Raw genomic sequence first — 25,443 nt, forward strand, 5'->3', positions numbered from 1 at the left:
AGAAATAAAGCACATATGTGCTTTAAATTTAAATTTAAACTTTAAATATTCCCATTACAAAAAGATTTTTAATAGCTATAAAAAGTTTTTCAAGTACATTGTAAAAAATAAAAAAGAAACAGTTGAAGTTAACTTTTAAAGCTTATTTGTTTATTTGGCAGCACCGGGTCTTAGTTCAGCATGCAGGATCTCCAGTCTTCACTGAGGCATGTGGGACCTTTTAGTTGCAGCATGTGGAATCTAGTTCCCTGACCAGGGAGAAAACCTGAGCCTCCTGCATTGGGAGCATGGATTTTTAGCCCCTGGACCACCTGGGAAGTCCTGAAGTTAATTTTAATAATATGTTGATTTAAACCAGTAGGTACAAAATGTTTTCAAATGGAAAAATATCATTAATGAGATAGTCTATATTTTTTTTCTGTACTAAGTTTGAGATTTGGTGGGTGTTTTGCAATCTCTTCCTTTTCTTTTTTTAATCTAATGCTTTTTTTTTTTTGGATATAATGTCTATCCATAGGTATAAATATTTGTAAGCATCAAATTTCCTTCAAAGCATTTTTAATTTGCAACATAAATATGTAATTATTGTAAAGCCAGGATTTTTTTTTAATTTAATTCTTTGACTTGTTCATATCATATGCACATATTAAAAAATTAAAACTGTTTATGGGACTTCCCTGGCAGTCCAGTGGTTAAGACTTCACCTTTCAAGTGTGGGTTCAATCCCTGGTTCCATCCCTGGTTAAGGAGCTAAGATTCCACATGCCTCTGGGCCCAAAAACCAAAACATAATACAAAAGCAATATTGTAACACATTCAATAAAGACTTTGAAAATGGTGCACATCAAAAAAATAAAAATGAAAGTGTTTAAAAGTGTGACAAGTCTCTCTGCTAACTCCTGTCCCCCATGTGGCCTATTCCACCCAGTGGCAACCACTGATATTTGTTTCTTGTGTATATTTCCATATGTAAAGCTAATATGAATACTGTCTTTTCTTTTCGTGGTGAATTAAATATACTTACTGTTTTTCTTTTTCACAAAGGTTGACATAGTCGTTGTTACGTACCTTCTTTCTGCTTCTCTGGGAACTCTTTCTGTATTACGACATAGAACATTCCTGCGTTCTTACCTGCTTCCCGTTTTCCTTTACAGTGACTCTCACAGCTCAGGCCAGTCCCGAGTGCAAGTCACTCACCCCTGGGGGTGCTACCCTCATGGCCACCATGGCTGCTCTTGGACACACATTGTGCCTCACATGTCTGCTAGGTGAACATCCAGAAGGGGGGCTGTTGGCCCCATGGGGATATGGACTTGTGATCTTGATAGCCTTTCCTTCTGTGGAAGTGTCCCCCCCTGCCATTGTGCAGAGAGTTTTCCCACAATCCCACCAATATGGTGTGTGAACACACACTGGAATTTTTACAATCTAATGGTAAAAAATGAGATCTTTGCATAGTTTCTTTGAATGTCTTCCCCCCCACCCCGCCCTTTTTTTTAAAGATGCTATCAGTTTCTTTATTGTTATTTTATTTTTGGCCACGCTGCACGTGGGATCTTAGTTCCCTGACCAGGGATCAAACCACTGGACCACCCGAAAAGTCCCTGAATATCTCTTATGAGTGAAAATAAACCCATTTGCTATAAATACAAATGTCCCTAAGTTTACTGCTTTTGCCCATTTTTTTGTGGGTTGTTAGAAGTTTCCTTCTGGACGTCTAGGAGACCTTTTCTAATTAGAAAGATTCGTCCTTTGCCTGTGTCAAGAGCTGCAAGTATATTTCCCATGAGTTGTTTTTTACTGTGGTGGTGATGTGTTTTTGCTGTGCAGAAGTTTGTGATTTAAGTACGAAATCTATTGATCTTTGCTTTGATTGTGTCTTGATTCGGGAGCATCATTAGAAAGGCTTTCTCCTCCATTTATGAAAGAATTCTCATGTGATGATTCTTAGTTGTTTAATCGTCTCTCTATGCATCCCCCTCCCCTATTTTCTTTCATGAAATTATTGAGCTAGACAGAGTTATTCTAGTGATTATGTGAGATACGGATCCAAAGTAATTATTTTATAGATGATCACACAGATTCTCAATACCGTGCATTAAATAGTCATCTTTACTCCTCCCATTGGATGTGGTGTTTGTCTCACAAGTAATGACCTTAGTGTATTTGAATCTTTTTCTGGATTCTTCCATTCTGCTCCATTGTTTGGTCTCTTCATGTACCTGTACTACACTATTTTAAGTATTAGTGTTTTATAATATAATTTTTAGTATATGATAGAAATAGCCCCTTTGTGTTGTTCTTAATAATGGATGGCTGAGGAGAAATTTTTTTTAAAAATTAGGACTTAACATTGGAAACAGCTCAGTATTGGAGACACACAGCATAGCACTGATAAATATGGCAAGAGTGGACTTCCCTGGTGGTCCAGTGGTCAAAACTCCACAATTCCAATACAGGGGCTGGGGGTTTGATCCCTGGACAGAGAACTAAAATCCCACATGCTGCCCAGCATGGCTAAAAACTTAAAAAATAAAAACAGAAACGTGTTTTTTTAAAAAATGACAGAGCTCTTCGTCTATAGGTTAGGCGATGCTTTTGCTGTCTAGGCTGAGCCCATGTTAGGTTCTTCTTTCTTGTTTTCCCAGAAGAACAGAACCAATTTGTTTATTTTACAGAATCAACACACATGATTGAGTATGAGGACTGGTAAATCAGAATCTGTAATACAGAAATCAGGATTTCTATATTACATTCTTGAGGCAGAATTCCTACTTCTTCAGAAAACCTTTGGGTTTTTTTTTCTTTTTTTGTTTTTTAATGTTTTTTATTATTGTGACAAAAGTCACATAATATAAAACATACTATTTTAGCCTTATCTAACTATACAGCTCAATGGCACTAAGTACATCCACAAATCCTTCTTTCAGGAGTCACTTTCGTCTTCCAACTCTTGGCCCATATATTCACATTTACATCTAAGTTATTTCTATTTAAAATATTTTGGTCTAATTAATTAATTTTTACTTACTATATTTTACTTTAAAAATTAGCTGCTTTGAAACTCAATATAAGATCTTCACTTTTTAAGTTAGGATTCCACACCATCCTGCTTGCTGTTCATCTTGAACAATGTGTTGGTTGTTCACATTTCTCAGTGTCTGCAGTTCTATCCATAACCAAACCGAATAAGCCACAGACCATCAGAACAGAGACAGGGCTGCAAGCTTACTGAGGAATGCTAAAGCTCGTCATTTAAAATTTTACCTATACTGGGAAAATTTTCAAGAGTTCTCATAGCTTAAAAATCCACTTTTCTCATCATACCTAGGTTATCATGGGGATTCTTCTCCCCCCAACCATCTTGTTTTTGGACTTTCGCACCTATGATGACTTCTCCTATCAGACATCCAAGGAAAATGAGGACGGCAAAGAAAAAGAAGAGGAGAATATGGTCAGTGATACCCCCGACCATCAACCCTCATCTTCAAAATGGTTGCTATTTCTCTTGCCGTGAATTTAGACACTGAAGGAATACAGAACATTTGAGGTTGAACATCGTTAATGTATTTATTTGTTTTCCTTATACCTTCACTGGTGAAATGTCTATTCAAATCTTTTATGTCTTTTTTTTTTTTTTAAACTTTACATAACTGTATTAGTTTTGCCAAATATCAAAATGAATCCGCCACAGGTATACATGTGTTCCCCATCCTGAACCCTCCTCCCTCCTCCCTCCCCATTCCATCCCTCTGGGTCGTCCCAGTGCACCAGCCCCAAGCATCCAGTATCGTTCTTTTTTTTTAATTTATTTTTTATTGAAGGATAATTGCTTTACAGAATTTTGTTGTTTTCTGTCATTAGCCATTGGAAAAATTCAATTATTAATAAATCACAATAATATGTCAAAAGAAAAAGAATATAGAACATTTTTATAATCCTTGATTTGGGAAGGTGCCTGTCTGTTGATTGTGGGGCTAGGGTCCCGGGAGTTTCCCATCTGGCAGCCTGCTTGCCATGTGCTCTGCTCTGTTTTCAGGACGCGAATGCAGATGCCAGCTCCAGAAAGGGGGACGAAGAGAACGAACACAAAAAGCAACGAAGTGTCCCCATTGGGACCAAGATCTGTGAATTCTACAATGCCCCCATCGTCAAGTTCTGGTTTTACACAGTAAGGCCTCCCTTAGCATGTTTTAGATGTGTGAGAATCAAGAAGAATGATTCTTCTTCTTCAAAAAAGTGCTTTAAAAAAAATCAATGGATTAAGATGAATTATGCAAATAGAAGTGAGACTAACTAAGATCCTCAATTAAATTGTATAACATCCCTAATATGCAGAATCTAGAAAGAAATGATACAAATGACCTTACTTACAAAACAGAAAGAGATCCACAGACTTAAAAAACAGACTTATGGTTACCAGAGGGGAAGGATGGGGGGAAGGGATAGTTAGGGAGTTTGGGATGGACATATACACACTGCTATATTTAAAATGAATAACCAAAAAAGACCTACTGTATAGCACAGGGAAAATTCTGCTCAATTTTTCATGGCAGCCTGGATGGGAGGGGAGTTTGGAGGAGCATGGATACATGTATATGTATGGCCAAGTCCCTTTGATGTTTACCTGAAACTATCACAACATTATTAATCAGCTACACTCCAATGTAAAATAAAAAGTTAAAAAAAATCAGTGGATTAAAATGAATTATGCACATGAAGTGGGACTAAGTCAGATCTTCAACTAAATTGGACCTAGATAGATAATATTTATATACAGGAATGTGATCATTCTAGACCAAATATACCATTTCATAAAGCCAAATAATCATATTCTATTTCCTTAAGAAGAAGGATTTTTCAAATGTCTTATAGTAATACACACTTAGGAAAATACAGTTTTAGTCCAACAATGAACAAAGATGACTCATATTGAGACAGCAAGCTCACAAATGCCATTTTTCAGAAGACTGATGGGATCACTCAAAGTGGAGTTGAATCCAAAGCATGAAGTCCTGGATTTGAGGAACAAATCAAGGTCTCCGAACTGTGGCCACATACTCTCATCCAGCCCTATCTGTGGCCACTGTCTGGACGGCTCTATGAGGGCACTGTGCCTGGAGCAAGAATGGTCCAGTCTTACACATGCAGATGGGCAGGAGAAGTGGGGCAAAGAGACTGGAGCAATTTGGAAGGTTCTGAAGGAAACTGGGCTGGTTGCCGGTGGTCCCAGCAGGGGTGGTGGGCACACTGTGCCTCCCGAAATCACTGCGGTCTTCGGGAGGGTCAAGACTACTCATGAAGTCCCAGGTACCAGGGCACAGCCCATCTCAGGCAGATCCTGGCCATTAATGGTTCCATTAGTGACTGTGTGTGAGCAGGTGATGGAAAGTGAGGAGCCAGGTCCAAGGCCATGGACAGGGCGATGGATGTGGGTAGGCAGAAGGTGGAGGCGGAGCTCTGGGGCAGAGCACCCCCAGGGCTACATGGGGACCCAGGCCAGTGAGAGCCTGGACACCCAACCTCTCGGTAGCCACACCTGAAGCCACAGCTGTCCATCTGTTCTGGTCAGAACCAGCTGAGGCCCAGGTGGTTCTGAGCCCAGGCCCAGAACCTGAGCTCAAGTGGATAAAGAGGTGGGGCCAGGAGGATGACAAGCCTTTGGTGTCTCCCCAGGGCCTCTAAATGCAGCCTGCAGATGTAGGGGAGGGGGTCGCATGCTTTTACAGCTCAGGAGACACAGGTTCAATCCCTGGGCTGGGAAGATCCCCTGGAAAAGGAAATGGCAACCCACTCCAGTATTCTTTTTCTGGAGAATCTCATGGGCAGAGGAGCCCAGAAGGCTAGAGTCCATGGGGTTGCAAAGAGTTGAACACAACTGACATGACTGAGTACAAGGGGTTCCCAATGCAACCCAACTTTGAGAACTCTCGCTCTAATCCTCCTGCAAAGACTAGAAATGGGATGCTGCCTGTATCCTGGTAAAAAATCAATCAGGAGGGGGCCATGAAAAAGAAAAAAAGACTAGGAATCACAAATGATCAATTACCCACACCACCAAAACTTTGGAAGGGGCCTAGACCAGAGGGGTAGGGGCTAAAGCTGAAGATTCTTCATCTTTGGAGTGAATCAACCTCACTCATCTTCAGATCACCTTCCTCAACCTCGTACCTCACTCCTGTATCACTCAACTCTACGTGCCTCAAAGATAGGGACTCTGTTGTGGGCGCAGCACACCACAGACATATGGGTGCTAATTAAGGGGCCTCAGGACCATCCGCTGGGTGTGCTGGGCAGATTCCCCATCGTCACCCTCCCCTCTTTTGAAACTCCCCTGTCCATTAGCAGTGGGAAGATTCAAGAAGGAAATTAGCAAAGCAGGGAGGAGTCAGTAACATTTTCCAATTTCCAGGAATGTAGAAGGCATACCAGTATACTACTCAAAGTTTCTCTATTTATCATAATTTTGTGCACCTTCATAATTTCCCCATGAAGCTGATGTGCGTGCATGCGTATGTGTATGACTCTTTGCAACCCTTTGGACTGTAGCCCACCAGGCTCCTTTGTCCATGGGATTTCCTAGAGAAGAATACTGGAGTGGGTTGCCATTTCCTCTTCCAGCGGATCTTCCTGACCCAGGGATCAAACATGAGTCTCCTGCATCTCTTGCATTGGCAAGCAGAGTCTTTACTGCTGAGCCATAAGGGAAGCCCCATGAAGCTAACAGCAGCAACAAATATACTTTCATTTAGAGAATGGACTTTCAGCGTGCATGTTATGCTAAAGTACAAAATGCTCCCAACCTGCCTCAAGGTTCTCTGACTGCACCTGTGATGTGAGTGGAAGGTTTCCTCTAATAGAGTCAGTGCACCTAAAAGTGAAAATTTGTTTTAGAAGATATGTCCCCCTGTAAACAGGGTTTCAGAGCTTTTCCGGGCTCTGATTCCCACCGCCCACCCCAGATACTGCTGTCGATCTCTGCCTTTCAGATATCCTACCTGGGGTACCTACTGCTGTTCAACTACGTCATCCTGGTGCGGATGGAGCGCTGGCCTTGCCTCCAGGAGTGGATCGTCATTTCCTACATCCTGAGCCTGGCTTTGGAGAAAATTCGGGAGGTGATGCTCTGAAGACCTGTCCCAGCCCCACCCACCAATGACTTCAATTCAGATGTAGATTCTTTATTTATTTATTTAAATTCTTTTTGGCCACAAGGCATGCAGGATTTTAGTTGCCCAACAGGGATTGAACCTGTGCCCCCTACAATGGAAATACAGTGTCCTAACTGCTGGATCACCAGAGAAGTCCTCAGATATTGCTTCTTATTGCAAAAATGAGTCATGTAAATCCCAAGTGCCCTGGATGTTTTCTTTCCAGGTGTCACAATCCCAGGTTGATTCTGTTCCCTTGCAGATTTATATGCCTTCTGTTTCAAACTGAAACTGAACTTGGAAATCAGAACACAAAGCAGAGTAGATGGTGTTTAGTGATAAAAACAAGTCTGAGGGCCTATAAAAGCAGCAGGAATTCTGCCAGGTACCTGAGATAAACACATGACTCCAACTGGGTACAAATTGGGGCTCCATTTTCTGGGAGCTGAACGTAAACAGGGAGATGTAGGAGATGACATTTTTCTTGTAACTTAGGACTTTGAACCACCCTGTCCTAGCTGGGTCTCCTTCCATCTGAGGTGCGGATTCTTGTGCAAGTGGTTTATTAAAGGAGAGCTTCCAGGAGAGAGGGGAGAAGGAGCAGGGTGGTCAGGCCGGAGAGGGGACAGGGCTGAGGGAGGTGTGGCTTCAGTGGAATCTGTCCCTGGCCTCATTGGCAGGGGACTCTGAATGTATTCAGTACTGTAGAGTCTGTTCCATCTTGACCAAAGGGACCTGAGTTTCATACCCACATGAGTCAGCCAGCGGGGCCTCTGGGTAAGGGCTCCCATTGCCCAAGGGGGTAGGTGGGAGGGAACAGTGGCCCTTGCAGCAGGTGGGGGCTGGGCACCTCCACCCAGAGGAAGCCTCCAGTACCTCTGGGTAGGCTTGCAGCACATCTGCTGCAAACACAGGAAACAGGGTTTTCAACTAAGTGTTGAAAAAGGACAGATACCAGTTCATGCAGGACTCATATCATGGGGACTTGAAACTCACATATCTGAGAGGGCAGCCTTTGCAGGTGGCAGAAAGAGTGTGGGCCAGGTCCTTTTCTTTCTAATATGACCTACAGGTTTCAGCTCATTATATCAGCTTATAAAGGGAAAGCTTACATCCAAGGAAATGGCAACCCACTCCAGTATTCTTGCCTGGGAAATTCCATGGACAGAGGAGCCTGGCAGGCTACAGTCCATGGGGTCGCAAAGAGTTGGGCACAACTGCACGACTAAATAGCAACAATATACCCAAGAAGAAATGAACTTGAGATAACACACAGCAGATTTCGTATTCTTTCTCCCACTGATAGAGAAACAGTATTATTTATTTTGCAATATATTTTTTTGTATTGACCCTTTCACTGAACTGAAAAATTATTACTGGCAACTTCTTCCCAGGAGAGCTAATTAGATGCTGTCAGTCTGATGACAGCCCCAAATGAAAAGTGCCAGGTCTAAAATGTTACAGCTTCTTTTCTTTTCTAGCTGGGCTTCCTTCAGACTCTGCGCATGCTACAGCAGGGACTTCCCAAGTGGCCTGCGTGCCATCTCTAGTGCCACTGTGAGCTCACTGAGCACCAGCCCTATGCTAAGACACTGTTCTTTACTGCAAAGAGCCCACTGTCCTTGCCCCCCACCCTCAGTTATAGGAAAGAGGGCAGCAGGCATAAGTCAGAGTACATGAGTTTTTAAATTAGTGAATGCCTTCTGAGTTGGCTTATGAATAGCCACCAACCCATTCCACCCCTGGGGTCCCCAGGACCTACCAAGAAACTCCATAACTAAAGGGGCGCCACCTTTAAAGACCCCACCCTGCTGCACACTGCAGCTGCATCTGTGTTTGCTTTGTGTGTGCCCCTGCATGCTGCTTGTTAAATATTTTCAGTTTTACTAGAGGAGAGACATCACTTTGCTGACAAAGGTGTGTGTGTGTTAGTCACTCAGTCATGTCCAACTCTTTATGACCCCATGGACTGTAGCCTACCAGGCTCCCCTGTCCATGGAATTCTCCAGGCAAGCGTACTAGAGTGGGTTGCCATTCCTTTCTCCAGGGGATCTTCCCAACCCAGGGACTGAACCTGGGTCTCCTGCATTGCAGGCATATTCTTTACCCTTTGGGCCACTAGGAAAGCCTCTGAGAAAGCGTTCTTTTAAGCTGTGTTAACTTTGAAAGGGTAAGATTCAAGCCGGAGAAAATGAAGCTCAGCTTTCCCCTGACTTCTCATCTCCGAGTTACAAAGGAATCTGGGCTGATTTACCCATCCTATCCCAGTCCCTCCATCTCCTGTGGGTGGATGCCCCTCTGTGGGACCACATAGGTTTATCTCTGCTCTAGGGTTTTCCTCCTGGACTAACTCTGGAACACGGGCTCACCGGCACATGTCCAGAGAATTGGAAAAGGGGTCAAAAGGCAGCTGCTTTCATTACGGCCAGAGGGACATAACTCAGAAGGCATTTCCTGAGAGTTTGTGAAACTAGGAATCCAAAGGAGTCTTGTGGAATTTCCCTTTCTAGATATTTTATCTGCCTAAGAAGATGAGTACTTAGAAATCTTGAGCAGGAAAGGGGACCAGATGCCCTGGAATGCTGCTGTGCTGTGCTTAGGTGCTCAGTCATGTTTGACTCTTTGTGACCCCATGGACTGTAGCCCACCAGGCTCTTCTGTCTGTGGGATTCTTCAGGCAAGAATACTGGAGCGGATTTCCATGCCCTCCTCCAGGGGATCTTCCCAACCCAGGGATCAAACCCAGTTCGCCCACATTGCAGGCAGATTCTTTACTGTCTGAGCCACTATGGTTCAGGGGAAGCCCCTGGAATGCTGCTCCAGCCCTCCTTACCCAGGATTCTAAGGTGAAGCTTCTAAAACCACACTCCCTGGTTTTTGTTGTTGTTGTTTGGCATTTCTTTTCAGATCCTCATGTCAGAACCGGGTAAACTAAGCCAGAAAATAAAAGTTTGGCTGCAGGAGTATTGGAACATCACAGACCTCGTGGCCATTTCCATGTTCATGATCGGAGCCATCCTTCGCCTCCAGAAGCAGCCTTACATGGGCTACGGTCGCGTGATCTACTGCGTGGACATCATCTTCTGGTACATCCGTGTCCTGGACATCTTTGGTGTCAACAAGTACCTGGGACCCTACGTGATGATGATCGGAAAGATGGTTAGTGCTGATGGCCCATGAGGAACTGCAAGCACCGAGGCTGTTGGTTAGGACCTGGGGCTAGGCCTCAGGCGTGACTCTGTGATGTTTCATTTGATCTTTCCCCAGCAATTGGTTTCTTACAGGAAATGTTCTTTGCTTTAAGCTCTTCTACATATTGATCACTTAATTAAATCCAGTTGACAAACAAGAGTTAAGGGCCTACTGTATGTATATATATTTCTGTCAATAACCCAATGGTTAATCTCCTAACATGTTGTAGAAGCCAGAGACAAACAAGTGGGTCCAGTCACTCCCCCACCGCAGCTCCAGACAGTTTTCAGATCACACACTCTAGACTGGAGTAACCTATAACTTGCTCAGTGCTCAGTCCCGGTTGACTGCAATACCATGGACTGTAGCCCACCAGGCTCCTCTGTCTGTGGAATTTTCCAGGCAAGAGTACTGGAGTGGGTGGCCATTTCCTTCTCCAGGGTATCTTCTCAACCTAGGGATTGAATCTGCATCTCCTGTATTCCACATCTCCTGCATTGTAGGCCGATTCTTCATTGAGTGGACACAGGCAATGCAAGTGATGAGGTCAAGACAAATCCATGGCAACATTTATCCAGAAGAGGCTATAGAATATGAAACTAAGACTGAACCATCCTTACATCACTTAAAATAGTCTCAGTGTTAGGACTGGTCCTAAAAGACAGGACATCTTTCAAGCTCAGGAATAACTTTGTATGGCAAGTGGTTTTGAGGGAAGGGACATATAGTCTAGGTGGTCCCAGTCAGGGCTCTCATCTTCAGGGATGTGCAAAATTAAGAATTACACAAGGCCAGTATCCATAGTAACCAGAGCATTACTCACTGTAACGACTTACCATTTGTATAATGAATGAACATTAGTATACACTCTCAACTCACCATCTTGTTACCCCCTTAGACATCTCCTCTTCTTACCCTTGAGTTTCCCTTACAAATTCCTGTTTTCCCATAATGGTTCCCTTTCTCTACTTGCAGTTGTAGTTACTAGAGGAATTTGTTTATGGGTAACAAGAGAGGAGGAGCTTCACTGGTGGCTCAGATGGTAGAGAAGCCACCTGCAATGCTAGAGACCTAAGTTCGATCCCTGTGTGTTGGGAAGATCCTCTGGAGAAGGGAATGGCTACCCATTCAAGTATTCTTGCCTGGAGAATTCCATGGACAGAAAAGGCTGGTGGGGTACAGTCTGTGGGGTCGCAAAGAGTCAGAAATGACTGAGCAACTAACACACACACGAGAGGAGAAGAAAGATTGAGAGCAGGAGATGGGAATCGCAATGTTCTAGAATAAGGTGTATGTGTTGCATGGAATACAAGAACTAGTAGCCCATGGATGGGAGGGAGAGGGGGAAAGAAGCTTTCTCCATCCTAATTAAGCACTCATGAAGTCTCTGAGGGGAGCACACAGTAATGAACCAGGTGGACTTGGCCCATTTCCTCTCTCCTCAGATGATTGACATGCTGTATTTCGTGGTCATCATGCTAGTGGTGCTGATGAGTTTTGGAGTAGCCCGTCAAGCCATCTTGCATCCAGACGAGGAGCCTTCTTGGAAACTGGCCCGGAACATCTTCTACATGCCCTACTGGATGATCTACGGGGAGGTGTTTGCAGACCAGATAGACCGTAAGAATAGAATTCATAGTAAGATTCTCTTCCCTGCTTCCCAAGGCAGATGATCAGTTCCAAATTAATGGAAGAGCCTGTGTTAATTTGGGAGTAAAGTATTTTTTATTCTGTCATAGGCATCCAATTATTTTATGAAGAAATCAGTGCAGATTATGAAATACAAATTTTTTGAGACGCCAATCTTCTACTCTGAGAACCATTCCCTGGAATTCTGAGACTCACATCCCTTGAGCACATTCTACACATGAATGTGGTCCCAATGCCAACATTCTAATTTTTCTTCAACCTAAATCTCTTTCTGCCCCGAGATAGAGCTTGTGGTGTTATTTCAGCCAAATGAGACACTGAGCATGAAGGTGACTAGTGCCTTGTGTCATCCCGTTCTTCAGGCTTCACAACTCCTTTTCCATGTAGCTGTGCATCTCCTCCTCACTCCTGAGGTGCTATTTTTGTATTATCAACAGTAATATGGATGTTAGCAGAGGAGATGAGCTGCAATCTTACATGGATTTCTGGGGAATGCAGGCCCCAGCTCTGCCCAAGCTGAGTTGGTAGGTCACAGTGTCTCTTGTGTTGTAGGGAAGTGAAGTTCAAATGAGCTTACATGATTTCACCTGGACAGTTACTGCATTACCAGTGAACAAGTATCTTCAGACCCATATTCATATTCGCACCACATATTTCGATTTGCATATTGTGTTCTGTCAAAAAGTGCCAGGTACAGTACCATGGCTACTACTTCCAGTAGAAGCAGAAGCTTCTTTAGAATAGAAGGTTTTGAACATCCTTGCATTGTAGGAGATGCAGGGTTGTTCAGTGTATATTCACTAGGTGAGACTGATAACCAGTTCACACAAATGCCTTCCATCTACTGCATCTCGTCATGTGATTCAGACCACATTTTTATCATGATTATCTCAGAGTCAATTAGTGGATGTGTTTGTAGCTTGGTAAACCAGAACATGAAAATCTAATTTGGTTTCAAAAGAATATTAGCTTCAGTAAACATACATAAATGTGGAAAAAGTCCCTGGATCTAGACATAAGTTGTAATATTTTTTAATTAAATTGGGTAAAAACAGAAAATGAAGAGGCAAACGAGGCTATTTTCAGTAACAGTGGGAAATGTAGATTTTCAATTCTTGATCTCATTACTTCATAGTAATTTTGCATTTATTTGTGCTGATGAGGTATTTGGGTTGGCGTACAGGGGATGTTTGATTGGTCAACCTATACATTAAAATGATCATCTGTCAGTAGCCTCATGTCTTTTTCACAGTGTTTTTAACTAGTGAGCTTTAGCTATTGCTTATGACATCATAAAATATTCATGAAATATATATACATATATTTCCTAGAACTAATAATGTGCACAATTCTCCTAAGTAGATCACTGTTTCCGAGTGTGAATGTGTAATTCCCTTGAATACTTTGCATTTCTTGACAGCAAAACAGTTCTTATATTACTCATCATTTGTTTGACATTTCTCTCAACTGTCTTATTTTCTTTTCTTCCTTCCTGTCAAAACTAAAAAAAATAAAATGCTGCTATCCAATCACTCTATAGTCTACGCCATGGAAATTAATCGTAAGTTTACACATAATTGATGACTCTAGTCTATGGAATGTGTGTATTAATTAATCTCTCCATCAGCTAATTACCCAGAGTTGTATGCTGGTTTCAAATATTTGTTTCCTGGTATCACTGTTGTTTTTTTTTTTTTTAAATAGGAAGTGAAAAATAAGTAGACTGTGAATTCATGGATATTACTTAATTGACTATTAGGATCATCCTATCTTTCTCTTCGGAGAAGGCAGTGGCACCCCACTCCAGTACTCTTGCCTGGAAAATCCCATGGACAGAGGAGCCTGGTAGGCTGCAGTCCATGGGGTCGCGAAGAGTCGGACACGACTGCGCGACTTCACTTTCACTTTTCACTTTCATGCATTGGAGAAGGAAATGGCAACCCACTCCAGTGTTCTTGCCTGGAGAATCCCAGGGATGGGGGAGCCTGGTGGGCTGCCATCTATGGGGTAGCACAGAGTTGGACACGATTGAAGTGACTTAGCAGCAGTAGCAGTATCTTTTTCTTCAGAAAATAAGTCCCATAGGATCAAAGTAGCATTTCAAATGAGCAGAGAGAAAAAAGATTCTTTTTCAAACAGAGCACAGAATAGTCAATTAATGAATTTGAGCCTAGAGAGGATACTTACCTCCTACCTCATAATAAAATTATTTTCAAAGTTCATGATCAAGAAGACAACATAAGTTAATATTACATAATTAGAAGACCCAATCACTTTCTAATGGTTAACAGTAAAAAAAAAAAAAAAAAAACCATAAAGACAGATGTGTCTGCTTAAAGATGAAGAACACATTTTTTCATTATACATTTTCACTGTAGATTGAAAAACATAATGCAGAAATGAGAAAATATTTATAAATATGACAGGTTAAGAATGACTCACTCTGAGTGCAGAAATGAGTTTCTTATCTCCTTTGTATGAATTGAGATCTTCACATGGAAAATTACTGCTTAGGAAATCAGAAAAAAATAATCACAGTAAAAAAGACATAGGTCCTTTAATAGCATAGGTCAGTTATTAATCTTTCCATTCTATGTGAAAATCAAGCACAAAAAGACAAATTCTCATTTCAGCTCCTTGTGGTGACAACCAGTACGATGAGGAAGGCAAGCGGCTTCCGCCTTGCATCCCGGGTGCCTGGCTCACGCCTGCCATCATGGCCTGCTACCTGCTGGTGGCCAACATCCTGCTTGTGAACCTGCTCATCGCCGTTTTCAAGTGAGTGTCACGATGCTGACCATGTGCTTACTATTTACTACTTTACAGATTTTCAGTCTAGTCTCAGAAACCTCTGAGGCTGCCTGGCGTTTACATGGAATCCACTAGGGCTTTCAAATGCATACACATTTTTTTTTTTGCAGTCTTTTTTGTTCAACCACAATCAGACTTCATACATTCCTAAATAAAGAGTTGACACCTAAATATATTTAAATTCAATCTTAGTTTGTATTTTAACACTTTGGCATGAATTTTAATCTAATGAAAGTATTTCCTCAGATGAAAGTCTCTTGAGATAGAAAGATTTGTCAAGTTGAGTCTTGAATTCATGATCAGAGGCACAAAAGCAAAGCTAATTTTATAGGCTGTGGCAATCATTGGATACTAACCTGAGCAAACTCCAGAAGATAGTGGAGGACAGGGAAACCTGGCATGCTGCAGTCCATGGGGTCACAAAGAGTCAGACATGACTTAGCCAATGAACAACCATGACAGTTATTGTACTATTTTTTACATGAAATATTTTTCTTATCATTTACTGAATAGAAGATAAAGTGACCTAGGAAAGAAATGGCTTAAAATTTCAGTTTCTTGTAAAACTTGCCCCTGTTGGCATGATGCATTGAGGATGTGACCATGTTTAATAAATGTTGAAAAAAACTATTTTAGCTTCTAAGATGAAAAATATGAGACAAAAATCCCTCACAGAAATAGAGACTCTCAGAGCTGACCAAGGCACTGGAGAGAACATGGTTACACTCCTGACTTGACAGATGAGAAAATGAAGGTTGACAGAGGTTAAATGGGTTTTCTAAGGACCCCGTGTAGACCACACACTTGATCAGGCTTCCAACAATTCTAGGCTTACTGCCTTCTGCTGGAAGCTAAAAGAAGACAAAGATTGTACCAACTTAATATCCAAAATAATGCACCTTCAATCAAAATGTTCAATAATTAATGAACCCAGTTCCAAAAAAATGTAGTCAACTAGTTTTATGACTGAATTGAAAGTTTAAATACTTCAAAATGCTTAGTTGAATGGCTCATATCTTTAACTATATGAAATAAAATGTCCTGAGCAGTCAGTAGACTATGGTGTGGTTTTTCAACAGAGTAGGAGATAACAATCTCAATACCCTTCATTCTTAATTATTTATACAAGTAAAATGCCCTTCAATGTAGACAAGCCACACTGATAGATAAACCAAAAGACAAGTCATCTAGATGTCAGCCCTAATTCCTAGAATGGAACCAAAAGGCCATTTTATTGCATATTTTCAATTCAGTGTGAGTAACTCTAATTGTTCTGGGAAATCACAATCAAAAGTAATACAACTGCTTTACAACTTTGTGTTATTTTCTGCTGTACAGCAATGTGAATCAGCTACATGTATACATAACATTGTAAAGCAATTATACTCCAATTTTAAAAATTAAAATATTCTAGTGCTAAAAAAAGTAATACAACTTTGCAAATAGGTTCCTCTGTACCATTTTTCTAGATTCTACATATATGCATAAATACACAGTATTTGTTTTTCTTCCTGACTTATTTCATTCTGTATGACACACTCTAGGTCCAATATGATTATATTATATGACTTTTGTTTCCTATATGACCATATGGTTATATTATATGACTTTTGTCACAATAAAAAAAATTTTTTTAAGTAATATAGCTAACTAAACCTGTATTCTTTTTAAAGCAATACCTTCTTTGAAGTGAAGTCAATATCTAACCAAGTGTGGAAATTCCAGCGTTATCAGCTAATTATGACATTTCATGACCGGCCTGTCCTGCCTCCACCAATGATCATTTTAAGCCACATCTATATTATCATCATGCGTCTTAGCCGACGCTGCAGGAAGAAACGAGAAGGGGACCAAGACGAACAGGATCGTGGATTGAGTATGTGCAGCACTCTTCTGTTTCTATCCTGGGCGAGTTTCTAAAGAGAGTTACAATTGGATACCCGTTAGTTTATTACTAATTAATATCACTGAAAGTCCACTCCTGAGGGGATGAAAAATTGAGAGAGTTCTTGAAAATAACTTTTCTCTATAAACCCATTGTTCCTTTCCAAATGTTTTACTGTGTTACACTTAAGGAGAATGGGAAAATATTCCTGCCACCTTGCCTCTATCCATAAAATATATGGAAAACATTTCCCAGAATATCATGCTTGGTTTCATGTTCCAAATAGCAGCAATTTGAGTTGTGTTAAAAAGTGAGCTGTTTAGGTGTCATGCAACCCAGCAGACCCAGCCAGACACTCTGTGCTTGAAATTTGAACTTTCAGTGAAAGGAACCAATTGGGAGCTTGGGATTAGCAGATGCAAACTGGTATATATAGGATAGAAAAACAATAAGATCCTACTGTAGAGCACAGGAAACTATATTTAATACCCTGTGATAAACCATAATAGAAAAGAATATGAAAAAAAATGTGTGTATAACTGAGTTACTCTGCTGTACAGCAGAAATTAACACAGTATTATAAATCAACTATACCTCAATATTTTGGAGGAGGGCATGGCAACCCACTCCAATATTCTTGCCAGGAGAATTCCCCGGACAGAGGAACCTGGCAGGTTACAGTCCATAGGATCGAAAAGAGTCAGTCACGACTAAAGTGACTTAGCATGCATACCTCAATAAAAATTTTTATTAAAAGTGAGCCGTTCATCTCCAATGGAAAGATGATCACTGATATTACAAAAAGTCTTTGTGTGATAACCAGTCCAGGAGGTAGGGTGCTGCCTGCAAAGGATAGGGAAATGAGCTTGATTAAAGGTGGCCTGTGAAATTCACAAGGACGCACCTGTCTGGCTGATGTCTCACGTGGTAACCTCTTCCACTTATGCGTAGAGCTGTTTCTCAGCGACGAGGAGCTGAAGAGGCTGCACGAGTTTGAGGAGCAGTGCGTCCGGGAGCACTTCCAGGAGAAGGAGGACGAGCAGCAGTCTTCCAGCGAGGAACGCATCCGTGTAACCTGCGAGAGGTGCACCTGGGGCGTGGCCACCGGGGGAGCCGGGCATCAGGGCAGAGGGGGACATCAAGTTCGATTTAACATTCACTTGCAGTTCTCCTGTTGACCCAACTTTGGCTTTTGAATGCGTTTCCCTCCCTGAAATAGTGTGAATGTTCCAAATGATGCTTATACATTGTATAAGAAGTGAACGATGACATTTATCGCAAATATCCCAGGCCAAAACCAAACCAAAACAAACAAAACTGTGACAGTTCCCCAACCCCAAAGTGGGTGCCTTTACAATGCAATACATGGGGAGAACCATCAGCTGCAGTGCCGTGTAACTGCTGGGGACGTTTCTCCCCGCCCTTGACATATGTGCCAAGGGTGGTCTGTCCCCAGCTTGACCTCCTCATCCTGACTAGTGCCCTCCTTGCTCCTTCCCATCACCTTTCCACCCTCAGGGAACAGAGGTTCAGGAAGGGCAAAGTCATCTGTCCTGGCTACCCATCAAGATCACCATCATTGCTTACAAGCTACATGAACTGATTGCCTGTGCTTGGGAGTCAGTCAATTAGCAGAGGAAGGCAGGTCTGGGAGGGACAGAGAGGGACTTGTTCCATGCTTTGTAGTATTGCGTTTCCTGCAGCTGCACACCCCAGAGCAACTAGCAAAGGTGGACAAGAACAATCAACCCACACTACGGACTTTTTTTTTCCCCGCATTTTATAGTCTTTGAGAACCTTGATCACTTCATAAAAGCAACTGAAGCTTGTTAAAGTGCATGAGAATTGATAAGATTGTTCCAAAGACTTTAATGGACAATGTCCGTAGAAGGATGAGCATAGCGAGGGAGCCATGCCTAAGGGGATTCTGGAGCATCATTCTTTTTAAATTTTATTTATTTTATTTTGGCTGTAATAGGTCTTAGTTGCAGCACTGGGGAGCTTCGATCTTCATTGCAGCATGCAGGATCTTTAGCTGCAGCATGAGAACTCTTAATCAAGGCACGTGGGATCTAGTTCCCTGACAAGGGATCAAACCTGGGCCCCTTTCATTGTGAGTGCAGTTTTAGCCACTGGACCACTGGGGAAGTCCCCTTCTACCCTGGAGTCTTGAGCATTAAAGTTTTCTGAAACCATGTATTTCATGTCTGATATACATGTGTATACCGAGAAACTTAAAAACATGGTACAATGTCAAAAGAATATGTCAGCACATAGTTCCCAATCAGGGGCCCTAGCAATTACAAGAGAATACATGATACACAATGAAGTCTCCCTGGTGTGTGTTTAGGCCACCGACTCTGCCCCAGGCCACAGGAGGGATGGTGCCCCAGGCAGCTGCAGGGCTCTGTCCCCTCCCCACTCATACACCTAGTCACCTTGTATTAATAATTCTACCAGCCAAACTCAAGGGTTATCTACACCAACTTTTGGCCTTAATACTTTTCAATAAAACTTTGAGACACTTCTTTGCTGTTTTACTAGTAATTACTAACCTTTCAAGATTATAAAAAATGGTTTCTGTATGAGAAGGATAAGGTGCCTCATCTTATAACCTAATCTCCACGTTTTAGTTATATGTTAACTTGACTGTAATCACAGGCAGTGATTTACCATGGAAACAGTGCTCTTTCACCCTGCCTGGCCCCCTCTCCCTTTCCCAGCATTGTTTGGATTTTTACCATTCTTGGATCAAGGCTCCAGGAATGTGATTATCAGGTTGCTGCCAAATTGCATTTTCCTCTTGGGGCTCCTCGCACACGTAAGAGGAATGAAACTGTGCTGGGGCTGGTGGCAGGGGGTGGGGAGATAGTAAAAACACAATGCTTTCCATTTCCCTTGGCTGTGTTCTCAGGGTGACGGGAGCACATTCCTGCCCCTCCACTTCCCTTTGTTGACACTTTCTTGGCTGAATCACAGGTAGATGCCAGAGACAGAAAGAGGAGGGGGTCCAGGAGAAAGTGGATTTCCTTCACCCTTAACAAGGACTGGGGAGCAATGGGTGGGGGGAGGATCTCTGTGAAGGTCTTGGGTTTCCTGTCGGCTTAATAGGAAATCAGCAACTGATCTTTTGGTATCCTCTTCCCAAGTACCAGGAAGAGAAGATGCTGGTAAGAAAGATGCTTCTAACAAAGACATAACAAAGAGAAACAAGACAGTAACTGCAAAAAGACCTGAAAGAATGATCAGTCTTAGAAAAGAGGTGGTGATTCCTCTGATGGAGAGTATGCTGTCCACATAGGAGTGGGGAAGGTGGGGGAAGAGCTTACCTGAAAGTCTTTATCTTATAAATTCATAAGAGTCAAGGATGCTTAGATGATAGAAGAGGGGTGGGATGAAGTGGTGGAGTTTCAATGTGCCTGGTAAATGACAATCTCACTCCTTATGTGACTTTGAAAGCCAAATCAGAGATCATTGCAGACATTGGACTGAGATTAAAAACATCAACTTTATTAGTAATACATTTTGTGCTAGAGGATGTGGATCAGGTCTTGCCAAATACACACCTGTCCTGTCCCCACCCAGGCACAGAAAGCTCCAGGAGCCCATAGCCCCCGCTGCCTTCTTCCCTGCTAAGCTTACTCCAAGACCCTGACAAAATGAGAACCCACACTCCTGCAGGCAGCGGGCTCCCAAAGAGAGAGAGAGAGAAAGAAGCACACTCATGTCCTGGTCCCCACTCCAGAAAATCAGTTTTTGTCAAGAGTAAATGAAAGGCTAGAGAGAGGCCAAGAGTTTTATACAAATGGAAAATTCAGACATGTAAGAAGCAGCAGTAGGAATGGGGAGAAAGAATGACCCAGCAACATTAAAGACTTGAAGCCAGAGGGAGGATCCGAGTTCATCTTGAGGGAAAATACGGTAGGAATGCCATTAACCAAGAGATTGCCTGGTGGCAATAATGACAACCCAGTTGTGACTCTTTATTGTGTCAAGTCAGTGTGGCTCCATGCCTCTCAACCTGATGGCAAGGATGCAGAAAGTGAATGATGCTTGAGGTACAGCAAAAGGGAGGCCGATGGGGGCCTGGGCTGCTGCAAACCAGTCAGTGCGGGTACCATGGTGATGTCAGGGTTCACAAATGGCAGCAAAACATATTACATCACCTCCAGCCCTGTTTATCCCTGCCCAGCCCTGGAGTCCTGGTCATGATGGATGAAGGCTTAGGGACTGTCACTGCTATGTTGGAAGTAAGGGAGAGACAACCTAGGATATCAAAAAGAGCTTCAGTGAGGGCCTGACCAGAGTCTGGCCAGAGCAGAGAACAGAGTCAGGAAAGGTTAATGATTTAGATGACCTGAATTCTAGAATCCAAGGAGGTTTGAGGTGTGCCTGGCCAAGTTGCTGTGTATAAATGATGTGGCATGGAGGCAGAATCCCAGAGAACTTAATATTCTTCAGTGATGACTAAGTCTTTTGCTGACTGAAAAGAATGAATACAGAAGATTGAAGACTCAAGTATTGTTCTTTGTTTAGTCTTTCACATATAAAAACTCCATAAGTAAGCACAACCAGGTGCCACCCTGGGTGTTCTCCCTACAATTACTAAACTTAAAAGGCAGCCCCATACGAAGAAGCAGATGGGAATTAAAATAGCTGAATTTCGCCTGGATAAGACAACTCTATGATCTATAGACCTGGAATGAAATGACAGGGTAGGAATAGTCTTAGAACTCAACATAGATGACCATGCAATCTTGAAACATGGGTCTTGTCAAGTAGGAACCGGACCTGGTTGCTCCACTAACATTATATTTTTATGTTACCTTTTAACTCTATCATTAAGGAAACATTCCCATATAATTTGTGAGATGCCTTGCAGGTAAAGGGTGATTGTTTCACATAAAAAAATGACTGTACAGAAAATGAATTTTAATAACTGGCTTACTACAGAGCTCCCAATGTCTTGTTCTGTCCTTTGCAAAGACACACGGGACTCTTACCATGAGAACATGAATTTGGACCTCATATTTTTTTGTTTATTTATTTTTATTTTTAATTGGAGGATAATTGCTTTACAATGTTGTGCTGGTTTCTGCTGTAGAGCAAAGTGAATCAGTTATAAGTAAACATATATCCCCTCTCTCTTGAGCCTCCCTCCCACCTCCCATCCCACCCCACTAGGCTATCACAGAGCACCAGGCTGAACTCCCTGTGCTATACAGCTGCTTCTCACTAGCCTGGACATTATATTTAATAGATAAGAGTCTATGAAAGTCAATAAAGTTATGCCCTACTTAGGTATATATTCTGTTGGTGCATGCTAAGTCGTTTCAGTCAAGTCTGACTCTTTTCAACCCCATGGACTGTAGCCCTCCAGGCTCCTCTGTCCATGGGATTCTCCAGGCATGAATACTGGAATGGGTCGCCGTTTCCTTCTCCAGGGGATCTTGACCCAGGGATTGAACCTGCATCTTTTATGTCTCTTGCATTGGCAGGTGGATTCTTTACCACTAGTGCCACCTGGGAAGCCCAAGTTACTACAAAAGTTCCACTGATTTATAGATTGTTGTGCTTATTATGTGAATGGAATGGAAAACATTATTCAAATTCAACCTTAACAAAAATGCATTTTGGTTAAACTACTTTCAGGTTTAGTGGTATAAGATTCAAATTTAAATCCTCTAGGTATTAGATATACTGAGATATGGACAAAAATCTTTGAAGATCTGTAACCATTATGACCAACCTAGACAGCATATTTAAAAGCAGAGACATTACTTTGCCAAGAAAGGTCCGTCTACTCAAGGCTATGGTTTTTCCAGTAGTCATGTATGGATGTGAGAGTTGGACGGTGAAGAAAGCTGAGTGCCGAAGAATTGATGCTTTTGAACTGTGGTGTTGGAGAAGACTCTTGAGAGTCCCTTAGACTGCAAGGAGATCCAACCAGTCCATCCTAAAGGAGATCAGTCCTGGGTGTTCACTGGAAGGACTGATGTTGAAGCTGAAACTCCAGTACTTTGGCCACCTGATGTGAAGAGCTGATTCATTGGAAAAGACCCTAATGCTGGGAAGGATTGGGGGCAGGAGGAGAAGGGGACGACAGAGGATGAGATGGCTGGATGGCATCACCAACTCGATGGACATGGGTCTGGGTAGACTCCGGGAGTTGGTGATGGATTGGGAGGCCTGAAGTGCTGCGATTCATGGGGTTGCAGAGTTGGACACGACTGAGCGACTGAACTGAACTGAACTGAACTGAACCACCTCTACCCATATGGTCATGTCATTCTATACCTGTTCAGCACCTAGAGTTCAGGGAATCCTTTCACTGAAAGTTTTTCAAACTAAACTGAAACTGAAAGTACAACTCACAGAAAGCATCTATAAAAGAAAAGAAAAAGTGATAGACTGGATTTCATCAAAAGAAAAAACTTTTGCTCTACAAAAGACACTGCTATGACAATGAAAAACGAGGCACAGACTGGGAGGAAACACATGCAAATCACGTATCTGCTGTAGGGCTAGTGTACAGGATATCTAAAGAACTCTCAAAACTCAATAATAAGGGGGAAATGATCCAATGAAAAATGGGTCAGCAACTTCCCTGGTAGTCCAGTGGTTAAGAAACTGCAATTCTAATGCAGGGGGTGCAGGGATCTCGCATGCCACAAACAAGACCTGGTGCAGCCAAATAAATAAATAAACATTAAAAAAAAAGAACCGTACACCAAAAGAAAAAGTAGTCAACTAACTGTATGATAGCTTTAAACAGAAAACATGACCTTAGAAATACGACATTATTGGAAATATGTCTTCAAGAGGAAATCGACTTTATTTCATGGGTAGGCCATGGACCTAGAACAGTTTTTGTTCTGTGCTGAAAAGAAAACAGAATTAAGATGTCAAAAGTCAGGAAAGTCCGTATCTCACTGTGAGTTCTGTTATAAATGATGGATTTCTCTTATATGCTTTCCTGCCATTCAGTGTGTAGAGATGGGACCCTTTCCCAATGATTTCCTCCATCCCTTCTCTTTCCCCTCCTGAAATGGAAACCCCTCCCTTGATTTCCATATATGGATGTCAAGATTTGTGAAACACACTTAAGTCATCATGTTACAAAAGTTACAAGTCAAGGCTGGAAGGGGAAATAGTTTTCCAAGTGTCCTTTCTGTTAAATCATTTCAGAGAGAAGTGAATGTCACCTGGTTCTTTCTTCCTTCTTTCACACATGCTCTAAAAACTCAATACAACTTCCCTTGATTTGGCATAAAATGTGCCATCTCCATACTGTAGCTATTTAAAAATAAGCTTGAAATAACATTCTATTTAGTTACTTTTTTATTGGAGTATAGTTGATATACAACGTTGCATTAATTTCTGCTGTACAGAAAAGTGCATCAGCTATATGCATACACATATCACCTCTTTTCTGGATTTCCTTCCCATTTAGGTCACTGCAGAGCCTGAGTAGAGTGCCCTGAGCTGTACAGTAGGTTCTTGACAGTTATCTATTTTGAAATAATATTCTTAACTTAAACCACATCTTGAAGCTTTGTTTCCTCCACAGCTTCAGTTAAGGGAGTGGCTACAGTAGGGATGGGGCATTTCTGAGACACCTAAAGAGGCGTCCTACACACAGCGGGGTTATCTATTCATTACAGGGGAGGAGGGACGGTTAGGGAGATGTCAGGGTGACAGAATCAGATGAGTCTGAGGTCTCCTTTTTCTGAGTGGCTGATGATGCTGTCTTCTGGATTAGGTCACACAAGGGATAAGTCAGGCAGAGAATTAGAGAAGATTTGAGAAGATACTTATCTGTATTTTACCGGCTTATTTACTTTTAAAAGTTTGCACAGCTGCTTTATCTCAAAACTCTGTGTTTGTTCAAGGATCTCAAGTCTGTTCCAGAAGCAATGTGGTTTCTAACACAAAAAGAATGAATCCTCGTGGCAATGGATTTGAAGGGCGTGAGAAGACATGACATTTAACAGAGACAATTAAGTTGGACTTGAAGTCATGGAAAATTAGGAGTGAAAAGTTCTTGTTGGTCCCTGAAATGCAGGAGGAGAGAGAACCCTTAGAAACTGTAGTTAGGTTCCCTATGGTTGTTGTAGTTGTTTAGTCACTAAGTTGTGTCCAACTCTTTGCCACCTCATGGATTGTAGCCCACCAGGCTCCTCTGTCCATGGGATTTCCCAGGCAAGAATACTGAAGTGAGTAGCCATTTTCTTCTCTAGGGGATCTTTCTGACCCAGGGATGGAACCCACATCTCCTGCTTGGCAGGTGGGTTCTTTACCACTGAGTCACCACGGAAGCCCAATGGTAGGGAAGCTTGTTTTTTTTTTTTTTTTAATATTTATTTGTTGATTTATTTATTTATTGAACCATAGTTGATTCACAATGTTGTGTTAGTTTCAAGTGTACAGCAAAACGATTCAGTTTATATATATATATATATACATATATATATATATATGTATATATATATATTCAGATTCTTTTCCTATAGAGATTATTACAAAATATTGAGGAGTTCCTGGTGTTACACAGTAGGTCTATCTTGATCATCTATTTCATATACACTGGTGTGTGTATGTTAATCCCCGTAGGGAAGCTTCTAAAGGAGGAAGTCACATCTCCTCATACATGGTGAATTTGGTGAAATTGGTCCTCCTGGTGGCAAACTTCCAGGAAGCCAGATCCTTCCTGCTCAAACGATGTGGTTTCCTAAGGGGCATAAAAATAGTCCT

The 25,443-nt window shown here is 41.9% G+C and overlaps 1 protein-coding gene across 1 annotated transcript in view; it reads left to right on the top strand.

Annotated features, from left to right (window-relative positions):
• Positions 1-25,443, top strand: part of TRPM1 (transient receptor potential cation channel subfamily M member 1) — a 76,111-nt gene that overhangs the window by 46,777 nt on the left and 3,891 nt on the right. Inside the window, exons 18-25 of the mRNA XM_045163764.1 lie at positions 3,332-3,454; positions 4,040-4,171; positions 6,990-7,118; positions 10,059-10,310; positions 11,789-11,963; positions 14,627-14,771; positions 16,478-16,680; positions 17,641-17,773. Of these exons, the coding sequence (XP_045019699.1) occupies positions 3,332-3,454; positions 4,040-4,171; positions 6,990-7,118; positions 10,059-10,310; positions 11,789-11,963; positions 14,627-14,771; positions 16,478-16,680; positions 17,641-17,773 (1,292 nt within the window). The remainder of the gene's footprint in view (positions 1-3,331; positions 3,455-4,039; positions 4,172-6,989; positions 7,119-10,058; positions 10,311-11,788; positions 11,964-14,626; positions 14,772-16,477; positions 16,681-17,640; positions 17,774-25,443) is intronic.

Source organism: Bubalus bubalis, chromosome 20 (assembly GCF_019923935.1).
Source record: "Bubalus bubalis isolate 160015118507 breed Murrah chromosome 20, NDDB_SH_1, whole genome shotgun sequence".
Lineage (NCBI taxonomy): Eukaryota > Metazoa > Chordata > Mammalia > Artiodactyla > Bovidae > Bubalus > Bubalus bubalis.